At 42.8% G+C, this 21,844-nt stretch overlaps 1 protein-coding gene across 3 annotated transcripts in view; it reads right to left on the minus strand.

The window, feature by feature from the left end:
• STK4 (serine/threonine kinase 4) overlaps window positions 1-21,844 on the minus strand; it is a 214,606-nt gene that overhangs the window by 29,869 nt on the left and 162,893 nt on the right. The window contains exon 11 of one of the 3 annotated variants that reach the window (XM_069243540.1): window positions 14,988-15,105. The exons of the other annotated variants lie outside the window; for them this stretch is intronic. Coding sequence (XP_069099641.1) covers window positions 15,016-15,105 — 90 coding nt within the window. The 3' untranslated portion in view covers window positions 14,988-15,015. Of the gene's footprint in view, window positions 1-14,987; window positions 15,106-21,844 lie in introns of those variants that run through there. 3 annotated transcript variants of the gene reach the window in all.

Here is a 21,844-nt window from a genome sequence, read left to right on the forward strand (position 1 = left end):
TCTTTTTCTTAACATATCTATCCCCATTAAAGCTCATTTTCAGTGGCGTCTAAGGTGCAATCTAGTAGCACTGATCTGGGCTCTTAAACAACCCAGTGTCTTGTGGGACCTCCTTAGGGCGATCTGGAAGCACCTATCATGACACTATATGGACTGTGTGCTCAGAAGCAATATTTACACTTATGGCTACACCCAACACCATTTCAGCCCCACACTACCACAGAAACTTATCGTGCAGCTCCTTGGCCCCTGATCATGGCACTCTGCTTATCTTACAAGGCGCCGAGGGCAGAGATAGACACGATGGAGTGTGTGCGTTGGGCATGGGATGGCTTGAGGAATCACACTTGGCTACCCTGCCTTTCCGTTCCCTCTATACCTCTAGGGCTCAGTCCTAAGTTACCATCCCTGAAAGACATGGGGACCAGGACGCATGCACGCAGATGAGACCTTACAACTTTTTCCGACCTGTATCCCGAGGCCAATTTCATACAATTGAAGCCTCTGAAACTTCACCTCCCACTACAGTAGAAATATTTCTATCCTACCAGCTAAGAGCCTCCTGCCGAGCATTGCACAACATATTCCTAGCTCTCCCTCCGACACTTCAGGCTCTGGAACACATGCTCACTAACCCATCACCACACAAACGTATTACTTGCCTTTACACTATCTTGCAGACTTCTGTGCCGCTAACAATGCTGGTGGCATGCCAGGCATGATAGGTAGACAGGGACCCGCTATGACGGATAAACAAAGGTCCAATGATGTATCTTGTTAGCTGTTAAGTGCCTGGCCAAGCCTGGCCTCCTGCTGCTAAGGCTTTCTTGTATTACAACGCTATGTATTGTTCTTTCACTTCTGGGTGTATCGTGTCAAATTTGCCCTATTAGGGCCAATGCAGATGGGGGCATTAAGTAAGACTGTTACGATGACATGCAATAGTTACATACCGTGCGTCCCTTCCTCCCCCTTCCTTCTCCTTCTCGCCTTAACTCTTAGTGCCCCTTCTTCTTTCTTACCTGTGCTGCCACAGTTGCAATGCTGTTTTTTTCTGACTCAAATGCATTTAAAAATATATCTTAAAAAGTGTCTTACATAACTAGATGTGTTGCGTTTTTCCTCTGGTGGCAGCACAGATGGGAGGAGGGCATTAACCTACCTAGATTTTAGGTCTGGCTTGACAGTGCAACTGTCACCTGACCATTTAACACACACCAATATTATTCTATAGTTATTGCTTCCACACAAATACTTATCCATTTGAATGATATATACTTGTAATGCTTCAAATTACTATACAACATCCCCTTAGTGCCAGACCTAATGGCATTGCCAATTCTCGCTTTGTAGTCACTGCTTCCAAAGCGTAAGGAGCGAATTGTATTGTATTGTATTGTAATCGTATTTATATAGCGCTTACTACCCCTGACGAGGCGTCGAAGCGCTATTCGATGAGTAGCACGCTACTCCGGAACCCAACAAGAATTAGTGATGGATTAGTATCGTTAAATAATGAGTACAGTATTATTATGAGTTAATTTGAGCCGCGGATATGAGAGTTTGTTAGTTAGACTGGAGTAATGGAGGGGTGGAGGAGGAAATAAGTCCAGAAGTGTTAATTGGGAGTATATCCTTCATTTACTCAACCCAAAGAAGGGGGGTGGAGGGGGAAGAGTATGTGGAAGGGTTAGGGAGAGCATAGTAGCAGGGTGAGATGAATGCAGGAGAATTTAGTAGGGTTGTGTGGGAGGTCACAGAGGTAGAGTGAGGTTTGGTGAGTTCGATGTGGAGGGAAGAGCTTAGGCAGAGATATTTAGGAGTTGAAAGTGGTAGAAAGGATTTGGGATGAGTCAGAGTGAGAATGGAGGATAGTTTGATAGAGACATGACATAAGAGTGATGTGTAGATAAGTGTGATAAGATGAGAGCAGGAATTCATAGATATCCAGTATAACAACCCAAAAAAAACCAGGAGCCATGCAATGATCCACGAACATGCCAAGCACAGAAACAACATATACACATATATATATATATATATATGCACACACACACACACACATATATGCACATACAATACATAATTAGAATCATGGGTAAAAATACTTAGTCAGACAGGTTTAAAGAGTGTGTGTATATTTTATTATTATGACATAGTAGCAATACATATTTTCCAAAGAAACTATAAATAAATAGAAATATACATATAATCTGAAAAATATATTTATCCACATAGGCATATGCAGTTCATAGTTGTTTGAAAAAGGTGGTTATGAAGGAAAGAGCCAACTCTTGAGTAGTTTTCTGAAGACCAGAAAGTTATCTGTGGCTCTTATAGTTGGGGGTAATGAATTCCATATTTTGGCTGCTTGGACGGAGAAGGATGTACCACCTATAGTCTTTTTCTTGTATGGTAGTGTTCTAAGGTGGGATGCCAGTCTTGAGCGGAGGGTTCTTTGTTGGATGTATTTGGTCATTTTCTTTCTGATAAAAAGCGGTCCTGTTCCATGTATAGCTTTGTGGGTGATACAAAGCAGCTTGAAAGTGCATCTTCTGGCAACGGGTAACCAGTGTAGTGCTCTCAAGGCAGGGGAGATGTGGGCTTGCGGCTTTATATGTAGTAGTAGCCTGGCTGCAGAATTCTGGATACGTTGTAGTTTTTTCATAACAGATAGAGATGATCCATGGTAGAGGCTATTGGCATAATCCAGTTTGGATAGTACAAGCGAGATAGTAGCTTGCACCTTGTGTGGAAATCCGAGGTGGGGGAAGATTTGTCGTAAAGTCTTTAAGGGGATGAAGCTTGTGCGTGCTAATTTGTCTACTTGGGCATTCATAGTTAGCTTGGAATCCAAGGTGATTCCTAGGTTTTTCACTTCCTTGGATAATTGAGGAGGTGGTCAGAGATCGTCAGGCCAGACGCACAGAGGGTCATAATGTTTCCAGTCACCACATATGAGTATTTCTGTTTTGGAGGTGTTTAGTTTGAGATGGCTCCAGGTCATCCACTGATCAACGGCTCTGAGGCAACTGGAGATTTGAGAGTTTTCAATGCTTTTTTGGGTGTTTTTTGTCAGCCCTTGCTTATATCATCTGAAACCCTAAATCAGCTTCTCCTTTTTCCCTGGTTATTAGAGGTTCAACCATTATGCAATCATCTTACCACACCTACATTTTTGCATTTTTTTATCTGCTGATGTCTATAGACAGTGAATAGAGAGTGCAACCTCCCAAGAATTAATGAAGATTGAGTAAGAATTGATGCTCTTAATTGGCTACTCCTAACCATGTCTACTTGGTGTGAAGAATTGTAAAGTGCTTACAACGGTTCACCTTCCTTGAAAACAAAGTTGTTTCCACGTGCATTCTAAGTTCCTAAGTTACCCAAAGGTTTAAATCTTGTTGATCACTGGTATTTCACGGCAAGGCAATCCGAAATTCAATTACTTTGTCAAATGACAGCATTGTAGGTAAGCCTTCCTTTTGGACAAAGATTAAAACACAACACATGGATTCAGCCGCAATGTGTCAAACGACCAAGAATCCTTTCTGATGGCATACGTGTACTAAAGAAAAGCAATGACCAAACTGAATTTAATGAAACTTGGCCAGAGATATTTTTTCTGGGAGTTCAAGTACAATAATATGATTGTCTGTAGAGACTGAGGAGAAACTCCTCCCCTTCAGCCAGTGCTTGCTGTCTTACTTTGCAATTCCCAAAGGCGAACTACAAGGGAAGAAGGAGGCTAGCAGTAGTTTGCAACCTAAAAGAGAATCTAAATCTGTACAATTTTGCACTCAAACAGATACTTGACTATTTGTTTGGGAAGGAAAATCACACAGTTAATGTGGATTATAGAGAAAGGCTGTGACATGCATTCTGGGAGGTGTTGCCTGAGCAGCATTCCAGAGAGGTCCCTCTGGCTCTCCTTCTCTGAGATACCAAGCAGGTACTACAATCCTTGCACGCACTCATAGTTTAGACGTTGCCTATTTTTAGGGTGGAGCCTGCGTCGCATGCGCTTACGTTTCGCTAAGCGAGAGGATTTAGTCATTAAAAAGGGCTCGGAGCCCTGTCCACGTCACGTCAATGTCTGTCATTGGCTTTTGGGCTTGCCAGTTAGAATGTGCTGGATTTCATTAGTGGAAGGCATGCACATGTAATGCCTTTTCCGGTAGATAGCCCTCCTGGAGCGCATCGAACAAGTACAGAAAACATGCGAGACTCGCTTTTTTCTGTCCGGCTCGTGGACTACTTTTTCTCTATTTTCCCAGCGCGATCTCGCTTGGCAGAAGTGGAGCGCTTTACATAATATCTGCCCTGTTACACAGTTAATTGCACTTTTTCGGGTTACGTACATAAATGCACTTTTGCCGATAGGTTTCATTCCCAGTGAAAAGTCGGGTTAGGAGTTTACAACGCTATCAGCTCTAACGCGAGCAAACGTGAGACACGTTGCATTGCAAATGCTTGTTTACTGTTATTTCCAGTCTTCCCATCGCAGCTGTGAGTCACATGGGTTTCCAGTCAGTTCGGTGAGTTGGTATCTATAACAATTTTCTCATGTTCTATTTTGCAGACAGTGTATTTAAAAGCAAATAGAGCCGCACAGTTCTGTGTTGTTACATGGAAACCAACAAGAGTGCCGGTCCAATCCGGGGAGCTATGTTTCAGAGTAACCTGTATTTAAATGGACTGATTCAAATACAGTCTCTTTCGCTAGCAAACGTGGACAGGTTATAACAGAGAAACATCTGAAATGAAAGAAGTATTAAATTAAGTGGAAACACATCAGTTCTTGATATATATTTTGGTGGGGGGCAGGAGGGGGTTCAGTAAAGCAACAAAACAGCTAAAACAGTTGTTTAAGTTTACTTTACACTGGTCGCTTTTTAGACTTAAGAAATTGTTTACAGGGGCTGTAAACTTGATTTGATTACAAATTAAATGTGAATCAAGCATTCAGCGAATGTAAAGAATAGCCAAAGCCCACTTTAAGGCAAATTTAAAATTAGTAAACACAGTTTAGAATGTATCACTATAGAAAGATGCAGATTGTTATTACAAAAACAGAAGCAGTATCTATTCATGTCATCGTAAATATGAAATACATCTAATAAGCTAAGAAGGCAAAACAGGCCACGGTCACTGAATTCTGCAGAAGCAACTGGAGTAAACGCTGAGCAATCTGTAAAAAGAATGCATTAGCCTCTGATGTGCGTGAATCACATTAAGGATGTGGCTCTAAATAAAACAGCTCTGATTTTCAATAAAATGCATATAAAATGAGCCAAAAGGGGCAGTTGCTAGTTCTTAAGTATTAATGGCAAAACATCATTTTTCAAAGCCACAAATATTGGACAGTAGTCCTTCCCTCTAGTCATATAAGCAATGCAGGTCAAAGCAGTTAGTGAAAATGTACAGCTTAAATTCCGCAATCTTGTAGCTAATAAGTGTGCCAAGTTTGCTTTTAAAAATATATGCTTTCATTTTGGTGTGTAAAAGCACTCTGTGCACTGCTGCTTTGAAGGGTGCGGTTTGCATTTTGTTCCCTCTGCAACTTCCTCATTCAAATGTCAAAGGAGGAAGCAGCATCTACCTATAAGTCAAAAGCAAATTCAAGATTTACGTTCAATGACGTGTTTGTAATGGCTAGATGTTTGACAGAATACTGGTTAAGCCACAGAATGTCGAGAAAGGAATGCAAGATTTAAAATGTATTCATGACTTTCACACTTAATCTGCGTTTAGCACCAAATTTAGCGTCAGCACGATAAAACTGCTTTTTGTACGGAACGCAGGGTCATAAGAGGAAGAGGTTCGTGTGTTTATATATATATACACACACACACACACACGCACGCACACACACGCACAAAAAAATGTCACTTCTCCCTCACAGCCAGCGTCTTTGCAGGCCCAAGTTCCGCTCTGTTTGGAGGTGGTTCAAGTCCCACCATTTAATCCTAAATCACAGAAAGGTATAGACTACAACCTTGAGCCCCCTCTCACGGGAGCTTACTAGTTGATCTGTATTACCTTCAGTATACCATCGACAACACTGTCCGTGTGGTAGGGAACCATCGGGCCACTGCACACAGACAACGGCATTACTTCACTTGCATGGGCCACATCCAAAGCAAACGAGGAATGCTAGCTTCAGAATGTGGACAGGTTGAGGAGTTTGTTCTGATTTGCGGTATGGTGAGCGGGCGAAGGTAGTGCGGAGAATGTTAAGGTGGACGGTGTGAGAAGGTGGCAGTGGTAGGCAGCAGTGGTGGCCCGTCCTTTAGGGTGGAGGGGCCACACCCCCCCACCTTTTGCCCCCCCATAAAGAGTGTCTGTCAGGCTGAACAAAGGTCAGCCTGACAGACACTATTCATGTTCAGGCAGGCAGCCAGGAGCAGACATGAGCGATTTGCGCAGACTCCTGGCTGCCTGAGCTGAACTTTGCTGGGCTGAGGAGATCACAGCTCCTATGGGCATGACCCCCTCAGCCTAGCAAAGGTGCCTAGAGGCCCTCCCCTGGGTGACAAGGAAAGCGTCACCAATTGACACTCTCCCTGGGCGCTTCAGTTTAAGCCCTGAAGTGCCCAGGTCGAGTGTCAATCAGTGACACTTCGTCACAGAGTGGGGTGGGGTCAGCAGTCTCACTGACCCCATCCCACCCTGTGACGAGGCTGGGACTGCTGCCTTCCCTCATTGGCTGACCTTAGGTCAGCCAATGAGGGAAGGCAGCAATTCCAACCCTCCTGGCACCTGGAGGCCGAAGGTAAGTGTGTGTGTGATGTTTCAAATTGAATGTTTGGTGCGTGCATGTTTGAATGGTATGAGTGTTGTTAATGGATGTGCGTGCTTGCGTGTCTGTGTGTGAAAGAATGAGTGTGTGTGCCCCACCTGCCCACCTCCCTCCTAAAGCTGCCGGCCGCCACTGGTAGGCAGTGAGAAGGGAAGCACTGCTAGAGTGTGTGAAATGCAAGGACTGGTGGACATCGTACGCAGCAAACAATATAAGGAATGTGAACAGGTGGACCGTGTCAGAGAAGGAACTGGTGAGAGGCACAAAGAAATGGCACACTTAGGCAATGTCAGATACTGGATCTTCTGGGCAGCCCAAGGAACAAGCATGGTGGACAACGAAGTGGTAGCACTGGAAGATAATGAGGAGCTAGTAGTGGTGGCCAGTCTTAGTTTACAATAGGAGCAATACTTTGGCCCTTTACCTCCAACCCAGCACTTTTCCCCAAAAAATATTTCACACCTAATATTTATGCAATACTTAATTTCACATCTCACACACTGCACTAACTCATCGGGGTAGCAGAGAGGGCAACAAGGAATCTGCAAGAAGAATATGTATCCACCAAAAATATTGTCATCTAAGTCAAGTAACTTTTCTTCTATCAATACATCTTTCATTTTATGAACGAATCCTAAAGCAATACCTCCATAGGAGGTGGCAGAGGACATCATGCAACACAGTCTACAAAAGTGCTCATGAGTATGTGCTTGGGCTGTGAGGCAGTAACTTTGTAAAGGGAGGGAAAGATGTAGAAGGCTGGCAGATGTCAGCCACCGGAGCACAGCTGGTGAGAGCCATGGAAACAGCCAAGGCCTTAGTAGAATGGGCACAAGTGCCCTCCAGGGGACTTTCATGACTGGGGAATCAGACCTTGACGATGGATGACCTAATGAGAATTGAGAAATTATGCACTGAGTCACTGCCTTACCCTTTTTAGCTCTGGTAAAGTCCACACAAAATTGATCATCCAATCCTTCCAGCCAACTGCGACTGATGTAATAAGACACTGTACTGCATGGTTGGGATCCCGTTTGTGCAGCCGCTTGGTAGGATGAGTAGGAGGGGGAAAAGCATGGACTGGCCCATGTGAAAGCTCAATGCCATCTTGGGCTAGAAGGGCAGATAGATACACATAACTAACTTATCCAGACAGATCACCTTTAAATATGGCAATCTGAGAGGCCCAACTTCTGCAACCGTTCAGACCGAGGTTATTGTCAACAAACGTACAAGCCATTAGAGTAAAGCAGCAAAGAAAGCAAGTATGCATCAGCTCAAATGGGGATGCCATGAAGATAGTCAACACAGATTCATATGAGTATAAATGAATGGAGCAGGAGAAAACAACTAAAATAATTATTTGAGAAAAACACCTAATTAGACCCAATCTAAACAGTAATGGCTTGTGAGGAAGACACTAGAAGGCAGACAGGTCAGCCAAATAGACTAACTGCACTACTGTCAGACCCTTCCAGGTAAGTGACAGAACAAATTACAGGAAATCGGAAAGGGAAGATTGAAATTGGTGCAGGCCTTCTGCCTCAAACCACTGAACAAATTTGTTCCAACAACCTGCATAAATGGATTTTGAGGCCTGGGAGCCAAAATAGCATTCACAAGTTCACCAGAAAGGCAATAGAACTTTAACTGGAAATGTTCAATCTCCACATGTGCAACCATAGTGTTCAGGGGTCGAGCAGGAGGACATGACCATTTTGCTTCAAGAATTGCTATATTCTCTCTGGGAAAGAAAAAGAGAGCAGAGTTCAGAGTGCCAACAGATCAGGGATCCTAGCCTCTTCTCAAGGGTGATCAGAAGCAGCTGTATTCGAGCATCCTGCATCTTCTGCTAGACTTTCAAAGGAAGCAGAATTAGGGATATATATATAAAGCAGGCCAAGAGACCAGATGAACCCGAAGGCAGTCCCCAGGGAACTATTCAGAGGGAAGTATATGGTGCAAAAGTGAGGACACTTCTTGTTTAGTGCCATTGTGAAGACCACTTCTTTACTTCTGGTGTTGCACACATTTGTGCTCCTCCAGTGAGAGGAAACTGTAAGCATTCACTCCCGCATTGTGAGGGCTTGCTATGTGAACAGGGTTGCTGCAACAACGGCCACAGGAGAACTGCCTTCCAAAACCGGGTCCAGAACCACACATAACCTTGACTGTTGACAGAGTGAATGGTGGTGGTGTTCTCTGACAGAACCTGAGTATTACTAAGATAGAAGGGAAAAATGCCTTTACAACAAGGACGGCCCAAAACTCCAGCACAATTATGTGCGGACGGTGGTCCGATGTGGACCAAAGGTCTTGCATAGTCATGTTGCCTTGGAGAGCACCCCAGTCCAACAAAGAGACATCTGTGACTACAGTAGCTTGTTTTTCAGTGGGTTGAAGACATGACCCACTAAAACCTTAGAGGGGATACAACCAGTAGTACAGATGCAGATAAAGAGAATGAAAGATCTGCAGCGAAGCCCAGAAGCTTCTTTTTTGTTGCAGCCATTGTGTTCCCAGGCACCACTGATATCTGGTGCTGATGTACAAACAGGATGCACACAATCAGAACATCAAGCAGACATACATCATACAGAACTATGAGTCTGCACTACAGTTAGACACAATGGAATAATCCCAAAATATCTGCAATCCTTTCAAGAGGAGGAAACACTTTAATAAAGGTTAAACACTATGTTGGAGTCAGGTGAAACGTTTGTGTGTTAATACAAACGCCCAAGACATAGACCAGAGTCATTGTGCTCTGAATATGTTGTTTAACTAGTGTAATGGTCTTCACCTTCAAAGGCCAGTCTTCCAAATATAGAAATACACAGTCTTGTATCGGTCACAGTGGGGATGCCACAATTACAAGCTTTTTTGTAAAGGCATGCTGTGTGGTCATCATGCTGAACAATATGACCATCAACTGATAGTGCTGAGACCCAGGTAAAATCTCTGTGCTAGATGGATGGACATCCTGGAGAGATGAAGCATTGAAGGTCATCAGAAACTGGCTTAAAAACAGCATCTTTTAGTTGTCCTGGTGATTTAACAGGTTCAAGAGGTGAAGTTCAAGGATCGTTCCCAGACCCCCCCATTCTTCGAGAGGACCAGGAAGTAAAGGGAGCAGGGTACCATGCCTCTTATTCTAGAGGCAGCATGTCTATGGTCTCCTTTGTTTACAAGGGTAAAAAATGTCACCTCTTAAATCAAGGTGAGTGCCTGAGAATATATATAGTAGTGGAAGAGGGGTGGTCCAGGGAAAGAAAATAAAGGTTAGGGTATAGGACTTGCAAGTTAGTGGGAATTTGATCCATTGTGATTTGTTTACAACAGATGGAGAAATGAGAGAGCTTCCCACAACCATAAGATGGTGGTGTAACTGGGGTGGGAGAAGGGCGGTAGAGAGGTTTCAAGGCACCAGAGCTGGCAGAAGATGGAGAGGCTTACTGTTGCTGATGGCACCCGCAGATCCACACTTGTCCCAAAAGGAACGGTGCATCAGATGGGGTATCTTGGATGGTTTCTAAAGTTGTCTGTGCTGAAACTGCATTGGTATGAAATAGCCTTTAAATTTCTTATACTTTTGTTTGACTATATTGTGGGGAAGACAGGCTCAGTGAGCGAGTTATTGCGCTAGTGTTCCTAAAACTATTCTATCGAAGAGTCTGCCTTGTCCTCCTACTGCCGCCTGTCTCTGAACTGCATGTACATAATTGTTGCCTCGACATCCTCAAGCAAAACCAATGGAAAGTTTTGAAACGTGAGGCACAGTGTGACCGCCATAACCACAAATTAAGTCACAGATTCCACAGTGTCCAAACAGCACTTCAGGATCTGTTATGAGGTATCCAGATAATCACTGACTGCATCGGAAAAAAAAACGTATTCATGTGGTTGGTAGGTAAGTGACTGTACGCATCATTAGTACCCACAAGGTGTGGAAGTAATAGTCTAGGTTTGTGTCTTATTTTTTGCTGCCTATTCCGAGGAGCCATGGGCAGAATTTTTGAGTTCAGTTTAAAAAAAGAACAGTAAACGTAAGACTTTTGGTGAAGGGGTGTTAGGACATGAATTGCAGGTCAACCTGTGCAGGTCTATCTCATCTAGCAAATGATCTGGCAACTACTGGGCCCTTAAAAAGTTTCTACCATTGAAAAAGAACATGCTGCCACCCACTTTTTAGCCACTGAAATGGTTTTTTCTGACTTCGAAGTCAGCACCACTGATGGCTCTATGATCAGCGTCTAGGTCACTGTTGAAGGCAAAGCCAACATAACAGATGGCTGTGCCTTGGTTGGCTCATACTTCTTGTGCACAGGGGATGGATCCAGAGATTTGCGGAGTGAGGGTATGTTACGATCAGAGCTTTGGAAATCGAAAAAGCCATGGGATTGGGCTAGATGTTGGTGAAAGACCCAATGGGTATCAGAGCCAACCTTGAACACGTCCAGCATCACCAGATAAGAGGCCTCGACCTGTGCAGAGTTGCCAGACAACCAGAAACCCTGGTCTGATCTTTTTCAATGGCAGCATTTCATCCAAAGACAAGGAGAAGTCTGGCATCTGGAAACCAGGTTGAAACTCTGAATGGTTCCATGAGTGAAACTGTTTTTCTCAAGGAAGAAGAGGACCTTTAATTCCAATGGAGCTTTTTATATTTTTTTGTGAAACAATGTTTTGGAAGAAGATTCCCTGTAAGAAGACCAACCTGAGGGAGGAGAGGGAAAGCACTGGCATGTCGCTGCGAGCCTTGTCCAAAATAGCTTGGCCTCCCATTTCCTGATGGCCATTTGGTACATCAATAAACTCAAGCTACAGTGTTGTGTTCTGAACCAAAGCACCACAGGGTAATGACTTGTAGGTCCAACAAGGACTTTAAAAAAACTAGGGCAAAGTTGCAATGAAAAACAGATGTTGTGGCACTGATAGGCATCTAATATGCCCCAATGCCATCACATCCAGTAGGCAGGAGTGGCTCGCGGCAAGGTGAAAGGGCGGCGCGGCGGACGGTTAATTACATTTGTTTTTTTGTTGTTGTTTTTTTTAAACTTACCACCTCTGCCGCTCCTCTGTCCCTCGTTGACTGTAGGCACAGCCTCCCAGCCTGCCCTGCAGCCAATCCTGAAGCAGCGTAAGGATTGGCTGGGAGCGCCCAGGCAGGGCACTCCCAGGCAAACTGGGACCCTGTGCAGGCTATCTCCAGCCCAGCAAACGTGTTGCCCAGCTGGAGAGAGCCTACAGTGCATGTGTGTTTGGCCGGCCTGAGACAGCTGGCCAAACACACATGCACTTTGAGGGGGAGTGCTGAGCACTCCCACTCACTACTTGCCACCCCCAATGCCTCACCCCTTTCACTAAACAACGGTAATAAACACAGTTTATTATCGTTTTTGGTCAAAGTATTGCAGCTGTCGCTACTAGCAACGCTCCTCTGCCCCCATGGAGGAGCCGCCCCTGCCAGTAGGTGGAGTTGCAGCTGAAGTCCTCTGACCTCACTCATGGCCCGGCTGAGCTATTGCTGGTGAAAAGTATTGTAATCAGTCTAGCACCTGGTGAGCCACTCGTAAACGCTCTGGTGTATCAAAGTGTTTTGCAAAAGCTGTGCCAAGGAGGAAATTAGTGGATACACAAGGCCCAAGGTGACGAATCTGCAGGAAAAGATAGTAGATCAGTAGAATTTCTATAAGAACGTAACTAAATGGCAATTTCTCAATCAGTGACTGGGCTTAAAAATGTCCCTTTTAGATATGTGCAATCAACTTTATATAATTCAAAATATAATGTATATAATATAGGGAATGAAACAGACAGGGGACAGCCCCTAGGATTTGTTACATTTAACAATGTAATAGAGTTGATGTAATTTATTGATTTACTGTTTAATAATTGCAAACTATATGCTCGATATATCTTTAGAATGTAGATAGAAAATGATTCTGCACTATTTCCATTTGTGTACAACTCTGTACCAGTACAAACGATCCAAAGACAGGGCAACAGCAGCCAAAGGCGATCTTCAACAAGACACTGAAATTCGTAATACTTTCTTCCAGATAATTAAAAAATGGGTACTGTGGCTGAATTATGTCTCACTAGAGCCACTTTCGAGTGACAGTAGCACAAGCTGAAGAATCTGCACTTTTGAGTTTACCTTTTGACCTGGAAGGCAGTCAAAACTGTCACTGTAATTTTTAGTCTTGCCAACAATGGAATTTACCAGAAGTTAAGCTTCCGGTGTAATTTTTGGTGCAGGCCAAGTGGAAGATGTTGCTGTAATTGTAAATCCTGAGAGAACATTACAGGTGATCTGATACCCCATTCAAGACCAGTACTTGTAGTGAGGACTAAGCTTGCGCACTAAAACACTGCCCTGAAGAACCGCAATGATTCCTACGACCAAAAGGCACACACTTCGAAACATAGGAAGAACCAATTAATGGCTAAATATTTTCATAGAAATGGGATTGGTCCTTTTTTTCCTTGCTCGGGCATGTGACCAGATCTCTAGATATGGCAGCCTTTAAGAAGCTATTCAACATCTGGGAATTCTCTTTAGAAAGAAAAACTGTTCAGATCAACGTGGTTGTCACTGACCGGAAGATTATAACAAATACTTTAGCTTCGTTAATAGGGAACAGAGGAGCTGCGGTAAAGCCATGTTTTGCAGTGAAAATTGAATTGACCTTTATGTATCAAACATTGCAGAATAGGCAATACCGAATAGGTAAGTCCTTTTAATACAGAAGGTCATTTGTTTCTCACAGGGAAAGCCTTGGATACCTGGACATTTAAGGGCTATACAGCTGATCACCGGCATATTACTTATTGAAAACTGTTCATGTATCAAGCAACACTGGTCACTAAACTTCTGTGCTAAACCTACAGATAGCCCATTTTTTTTATGTTACTAGGGACTTGTCACTGATGCCATTTACGCAGAATGCAAATGTCTGAATACTACAATTTCAGAATGAAGTAAGGAACTCTAACCACATCTTTACAGTTCTGTATTTCCTGTGTACATGACCAGGATTCAGGATATACTTCTAGGTACCTTTCAAGGCTCTTTGGTGTGGAAGAAACCAATGAGACTCCCCTGGTCTAATATGCTAGCCTACAGTAGTATCAAATCCACAGCACTGTCAAGTATTGCGTTATGTTGGTTGTTAAAAAGTGGAGTATTATTTGGGATGGATATGAGTCTACTGCATGCAATAAGGCCACACACTTGTCAGGATAAAAAACAGTTTCAATCATTTAAACTTTGGCTCAACAACCTGGCAGCATAGCCATACAGCAGAAAGGGTTAACTTAGGGAAGTGTGGAAAGTATTTAACAATACCAGAACAGATAAAAAGTCAAAAACACAACATAAAAACAATCTCACAACCATTTTTTTTAAAAATAGGGAAGTGTTTAATGACCACAAAGACACCAAATAGACAAATATTCAATAGAGGGACCCAGAGATGTGATGTAATAAAGGATTAGGGCAGAAAGCAATAAGAATAAGTAAGGTGAAAATTAGAAGCAACTGCTCACAGTTGATGGGGGATCTAGGCGTGATTTAAGGCCACTGCGATGAAGCATAGGCTAGATATACCAAGAGAGTCGTACGGGTCAAAGATTTTGCCTTCTGCCTCAGTCTCTGAAATGGACACCAAAGTCCTTCAGCAGGGCAAGACTGTAGGCTGTATCTGGCAAAGTAATCTTGATGTTGGCCAGCCACTGGATGAGGTCCTGCTGAAGACATTGGTTTTGGTTGGAAAAGCTAAGAGCACAAAAATTCAAAAATTGCGGCTGCCAAAATGTTCTCATTAGGCACATACTTTTACCTTTGTAAGTAGTCTCTTTTTGAAACTCAACATCCAGTGGGGCATGCCAGGAAGCTGCATATGACAAACTCCTTTCACAGCTGGACACCTTTGGAAAGCGTCCCTGCCGAAGCTCCAGTAGTCGTGAACGCCCAAAAATATTCTGATCTTTTCAGATTTGTTTTTGAATAGCTTCCCTTGATCACATCAAAAGATCCCAGGATTTCAGGGACATCATACAGGCACCAGTACCCACTCCATCAAAGAACAGCAGCAGAGTCCAATCCAGGTTCAGTTGCTATTGGTCACTTCAGGATAAAGGCCATTTGCAGCTTTTGTGTCCCTGTAGCCACAAAAGAGGAGAGCCAACTGACCCTTGGAGATAACGTCTTAGTCCTGGGAGCAGGTCCAGCCTGTGTTCTTCTGCTCTTCCACTGGTCCAGAAAGTGTTCTGATGAGTAGACTTCTGGGCAACCCGAGCTCATCGAGAAAAAACGTATTTTTATTCTTTGAAAAGTATTTTTTTCAAATATATATATATACATGGAAAATGTTACTTACCCAGTAAACATCTGTTTGTGGCATGAAGTGCTGTAGATTCACATGCTTTGCATAAGAAGGCCATTTAGTGTTGGGCTCGAAGTGTCAGAAGTTGTTTTGCTTCTAAGAAGGTTTTCGAGTCACGGGATCGAGTGACTGCTCCTCTGGGTAATACGACGCATGGGCATTGAGTCCTTAGTTAGATTGTTTTACCGCAGGAGGGTGAAGTAAAGAGTGTATAAACGTATATGTAGCTATATAGTAAAGAAATGAGATGTCCATGCAATGTATATACATATTTACAATATATTGTACTATAACGGCTACAGGCTCCCGGGGAGGAGGGAGGGCGCATGTGAATCTACAGCACTACATACCACAAACAGGTCTCTACTGGGTAAGTAACATATTCCGTTCGATGGCATGTGTAGCTGTAGACACACATGCTTTGCATAGACTGAAAAGCAGTCCCCTTCTAAAATAATCAGTGGCCAGCCTGTAGGAGTAGTTTGAAATAGTGTTCCAAGTACTGCCTGTCCAACATTTGCTTGTTGGCGAGAAAATATATCCACACAGTAGCATTTAGTAAATGTGTGTGGTGTAGACCATGTGGCAGCTTTACATATGTCTGCCATTGGTATATTCCCTAAGAATGCCATTGAAGCTCCCATTTTCCTAGTGGAATGTGCTTTAGGAGTTACTGGTAACTGTCTTTTAGCTATGAGATAGCAAGTTTGAATGCACTTAACTATCCATCTGGCTAATCCATTTTTTGAAATAGGATTACCTCTGTGAGGTTCTGAAAATGCCACAAACAGTTGTTTGGATTTTATGAGATCTTTTGTTCTGTCTATATAGTACATGAGAGCTCTTTCAGCAACTGAATCTGGCTGTGGAAAGAAGACTGGCAATTCCATTGACTGATTAATATGTAAAGGTGAAACCATCTTTGGTAGGAATTTTGGATTTGTTCCAAGAACTACTTTGTCTTTATGAATTTGAAAGAAAGGTTCTTGTAAAGTGAACGTTTGAATTTCTCTAACTCTTCTTAAAGAAGTGACTGCTACAAAGAAAGCAACTTTCCATGATAGAAACTGTAGAGTACAAGAATGCATGTGGTCAAATTGTGGCCCCATACGTCTTGTGAGCACAACATTAAGATTCCACACAGGGGCGGGAGGAACTCTAGGTGGAATAACCCTTTTAAGACCTTCCCTAAGGCCTTTATAACCAGAATCCTTAACAGAGAAATATGTTGTCTTTTTTTAAGGTAAGCAGCTATAGCTGCTAAATGAATCCTAATAGATGAATATGCCAGGTTTGCTTTTTGTAAGTGTAGCAAATAGCAAATAATATATTGTACTGAAGCTTTAAGTGGATCAATATTTTTGGGTTGACAATAGTAGACAAAGCGTTTCCATTTAGCTGTGTAACATTGTCTAGTTGTGGGTTTGCATGCTTCTTTTTAGAATTTCCATACATTCAGATAGAAGTTGTAAGCAGCCAATCTCTATGACTTCAGGAGGCAAATAGTCAGGTTGGGTGTGCTGGGATTTGGATGTCGATTTGTTTTGTTGGCAGCTTGTGAAATGGTACTACAGACAGGTCCAATAGTGTTGTGTACCAATGTTGACATGCCCATGTGGGAGCTATGAGTATCATAATGAGTGAGGTTTGTTTCGTCTTTTTTTTTTTTTTTTTTATAAATCAAAGATGGAATTAGTGGGAGAGGTGGAAAAGCATAAGCAAATATCCCTGGCCAGTTCAGCCATAGAGCATTGCCCTTGGATTGAGGGTGGTGGTAACTGGATACGAAGCTTAGGCATTTTGCATTTTCTTTTGTGGTGAAAAGATCTATGTCTGGGGTCCCCCACATTTGGAAGTATTGTTGAATCAATTGTGGGTGCATTTCCCATACGTGGACTTGTTGCTGCGTCGTGCTTAAGAGGTCCGCTGGTTGATTGTGTATCCCTGGAAGATACTCTGCCAGTAATTGAATGTGATTGTGAATTGCCCAGTTCCAAATTGTCTGTGCTAAAAGGGACAATTGAGATGAGTGTGTCACCCCCTGTTTTTGTAGGTAATACATTGTGGTCATATTGTCTGTCCGTATTAATACTACTTTGTGTGTGATTTGTGTCTGAAAAGCTTTGAGTGCTGGGAATACTGCTAGTAATTCCACTTAGTTTATGTGATAAGTCTGTTGAATTGAGTTCCATTACCCCTTTATAGTGAGGTTGTTTAGATGAGCGTTCCAACCTATCAGTGATGCATCTGTTGTGATTGTGGTCTGAGGCACTGGTTCCTGAAAGGGCTGCCCTTTTGATAGGTTGGTGTAATTCCACCATTGCAGAGATCGGGGAGTCTGGCGGTCCAACTACACTAGACCCTGAATTTGACCATGTGCCTGAGACCATTGTTGAGAAAGACACTGCTGTAGAGGTCGCATGTGGGGTCTTGCATTGGGGACTACGGCTATGCATGAAGCCATCATTCCCAATTTTTTTACTGTATAAGTGTGGTTGTACTGTAGTTGAGATATGAGATTGTGTAATGCTTGGATCCTTACTGGGTTTGGATATGCTAATCCTGATTGAGTGTTCAGAATTGCTCCCAGATACAGTTGTATCTGTGATGGTTGCAGGTAAGACTTGTGGTAATCGATTGTGAATCTTAGATTGTGTAGGATGTCTATGGTATACAGAGTATGTTGTTGACAAATCTGAATTGTACTGGCTTTTATGTGCCAGTCGTCTAGATATGGGAAGACAAGTATGTGTTATCTCCTGAGGAATACTGCAACGACTGCTAAGCATTTAGTGAACACCTTTAATGCTGCGGTTACCCCGAATGGTAGCACTTTGAATTGGTAGTGCTTTCCTGCTATGACAAATGTTAGATATTTTTGATGTGCTGGATTTATTGGAATGTGGAAATAAGCATCCTTGAGGTCTAATGCTGTCATGTAATCTTGTTTTTGTAGTAGGGGAAAGGTGTCTTGTAGAGTGACTATATGCAAGTGTTCTGAAAGGACGTATGGATTGAGGGGTCTAAGATCTAAAATTAAATTGGTAGTAAGCGAGTATCATCTTTCTTTGGTATGCGGAAGTATTGTGAATATACTCCGAGTCCCTGTCGGGATACAGGCACTATCTCGATGGGTCCTCTGAGTAGTAGTGATTTTACCTCCTGTTTTAATAAAGTGAGATGTCCCTGAGTAAGTCTGTGTGAACGAGGGGGAATGTTTGGTGGAATAGAGATGAGTTCTAGACAATAGCCATGTCAGATAATTGCTAGAACTCATTGATCTGTGTTGATGTTGTACCATTGTGGGTAAAAATGTACCAGTCTTCCTCCCACAGGAGATGTATGCTTTGTGAGTATTTATAATAAGTCACTGTTTTGTTGAGGCAGAGGAACCTCTGGGAACGCTGATTTACCTCTTCCTCTATAACTCGATCCTTTATAAAAGCCTATGAATTAACCTCTGTTACAGAAGTGTGGCCCTTGTTTTTGTTGTGAAGTGGATGGTTCTGTGGTTGATGGTTTGAAACCACCACTAAATTGTGGCCTACAAAAAGTGCATGTAGTGGGTGTGGTGTATAATGCACATATTGCTTTAGCTGTTTCTGAGACCTTTTAAGCCTATATATTGTGGTCTCAACTTCTGGTCCAAATAAATGTTCTTTATCGCAGGGCATGTTTAATACCGCTTGCTGTATCTCTGGCTTAAATCCTGAAGCTCTTAGCCATGCATGTCTCCTAATGATTATGCTGGTGTTGACTCCCCTTGCCGCTGTATCAGCTGCATTAGTAGTGCATCTGATTGCATTATTAGAAATAATCTGTCCTTCTGACACTATTTGTTGCACCCTTTTTTGATGTTCCAGTAGAAGACATTGTAACAAGTCTTCCATCTGATCCCAATGAGCCCTATCATACCTTCCTAGGAGTGCTTGTGAATTTACAATCCTCCAGTGGTTGGCAGCTTGAGTAGCAACTCTTTTACCTGCTGCATCAAATATTCGACTTTCTTTGTCTGGAGGAGGAGCATCTCTTGTAGACTGGCTATTGGCTCGTTTTCTTGCTGCACTTACCACTATAGAATCAGGTGGTAAATGTGCCCTAATAAAAACTGGATCAGAAGGTGCATGTTTGTATATATATTTTTTTTTCAAATCAACCCTGGGTGTAATGATTCTTGCTTTTACAGGCTCTTTAAAAATGTCTTCAGCATGTCTAAGCATTCCTGGAAGCATAAGGAGACACTGGTACTCTTTGTGAGTAGATGTTTAAGTATTAAACAAAAACATCATCCTCAATAGGATCTGTATGTAACTGTAAATTATGATACGTAGCTGCCCTGGCTATAACTTGATTATAAGCAGTGGTATCTTCAGGGGGAGATGGACTTGCTGGGTGTACATCTGGGTCAGTAGGGAGAATGGGATTTGTGTCATATTTATCCCATGGGTCTACCTTTTCTCGAGGATCAGTTAAATCATCCCCATGTGGTGATGTAGATGAAGCCTGTGGGGAGAACTCTGTTGAGTGCGTAGGTGAAGGTCGTGGTGGAGGTAGTGGGGTAGAAGGAAGGGAAGGAGAATGTGGTGGTGAAGGCTAAGGTTGTTGTGTTGCCTTTTGTTTCTCCTTCTGTTTAAGGACTTTGAAAGGTGGAGGCCCAGCGTCTAAAGTCTCTTGAAAAATGAGTTTTCTTTTAGTGGTTGGAGGAGGAGAGGCTATGATCCTTCCTGTTTCTTTGTGTACAAAAATTGTTCACTGTTTAGCGTCCATAACCTCTAAAATAGGTTGTATTCCAGATGACTCCTCAGTAGCTGGAGAATATTTACTATTGGCAGCTTTCGATTCAGAAGGTTTGGATACGGAATGCTTGGCTTGGACCAAAAATGTCAGCTCTGAAAGTGCTGTTAATTTTTTCGGCTCAGAGGGAGAAAAGTCTAATTTTCGGCTTGGGACAGAAACAGAGGTGGCAGTCTGTTTAGTGTATGCCAAATGTCTTTTGTTTCGGTGCCAAACCCGAGCGTTGGTCATCCAAAGGTTTTTTTTCGGGTTTGACCATGGCCCGAAGGCAGTGGAGGACCAAAGATCGATGCAGGAGTCTTTTTAATTTTCTTTGTTTGGTGTGACAGGGCTGGGGTACTCACGTACTGTGCCGATGGGATGGATTGGCTGTCGACATCTGAATCTCGATCCGAATCTGCAATGGAAATGGCTACACGCTATCCTACTTCCTCTTGCGTGTGTTTTTCTCTAAAGATCTCGGGTGTGTGTTCTGATGACTTGGACGCCATCTCCATTTGATGCGCTCTTCAGTCCCGAAGAGTCTTTTTGGATCGAAATGATCTACAAGCATTGCAGGTCTCTTCTCTGTGCTCCGGAGACAGGCACAGATTGCACACCAAATGGTGATCGGTGTAGGGAAATTGTGTGTGACACAAAGGACAGAATCAAAACTGAGAACGTTCCATCAGCCTAACATAGTTTGACTACAATGTGTCGAAGTAGGCCCAAAAAGGGCGAGGTCACCCCTAAGGGCGTGAAATCGCCCCCTACGATTATAATCGGATCGACTATAAAGTGGAAAAACACGATCAAAACGATACCAACGTTTATAGAAAGTTAGAAGAAGTTCAGAAGATACCGAACCGAGATGTCCCAGAGCCAGAGGAAACACGTCCGAACCAAACGGTGGAAAGAAAACAATCTAACAAACGGCTTGATGCCCATGCACAGTATTACCCAGAGGAGGAGGCACGCGATCCTGTGACTTGAAAACCTTCTTCGAAGAAAACATCTTGTAACACTCCAAGCCCAACACTAGATGGTGGTGGACTTATGCAAAGCACGTGTATCTATAGCTACACATGCCATCGAATATATATATATTTATATACACACACACATATATTAATTAAAGAATTTACTATTTCATTGATTTTGAATTTTAATAAACATTAAAGATAGTGGTTGAGTTAATCAGGCAGCTTGATCCAAACAAAACACAGCAGAGTTATGATTTTATTCTAAACTTTAGTTTTTCTCATAGGACAGCTACTGCCCTTTAATAGTACAAATAGCTTTTGGGGGCTTGTCACTGTAGAAACACGCCAAAACTAAATTTTTGTATGTACCACTTTTGAACAATAGGCACCCCTCCCAGAGGGCTACATGGCCAACTTAGGGGTGACATTTCATATTTAAAAGTAGGGTTCTTTCCTGTCAAAAAGGGTGATTTTGACAGGTTCCACTGCAGGTTTTAAAGGCTGCATGAGTTAGATGCACAGGTAGGCCTAACCACTTGCATTCTTTGTAAGCGTAGTGGACACCACCACATCTATTGTTGTCTACAGATGACAGTTAACATACCACAGATGTATTTCCTGCACCATATACTATGGATTTGCTCAGAAGTTAAATATGCGAATTAGAAAACATTCACCATGTTTAGGGTCAGAGCACATGCACATGGACTGGACAGCAGCACCCTAGGTGCAGAGTTGAAAAAACCAGCAGCATCAGTCCACAAACAAGAAATGACAATGACAAAGTGCGTGGCTCATGAATGAAAGTACCTTTGGTGTTATTGATAGTTTTAGGCACTCACTAACTCATCATACAGGCACCCACGCTGTGTCTAATATTTGCACTCAAGCATCCA

This window comes from Pleurodeles waltl, chromosome 7 (genome assembly GCF_031143425.1).
Source record: "Pleurodeles waltl isolate 20211129_DDA chromosome 7, aPleWal1.hap1.20221129, whole genome shotgun sequence".
Classification (NCBI taxonomy): Eukaryota; Metazoa; Chordata; class Amphibia; order Caudata; family Salamandridae; genus Pleurodeles; species Pleurodeles waltl.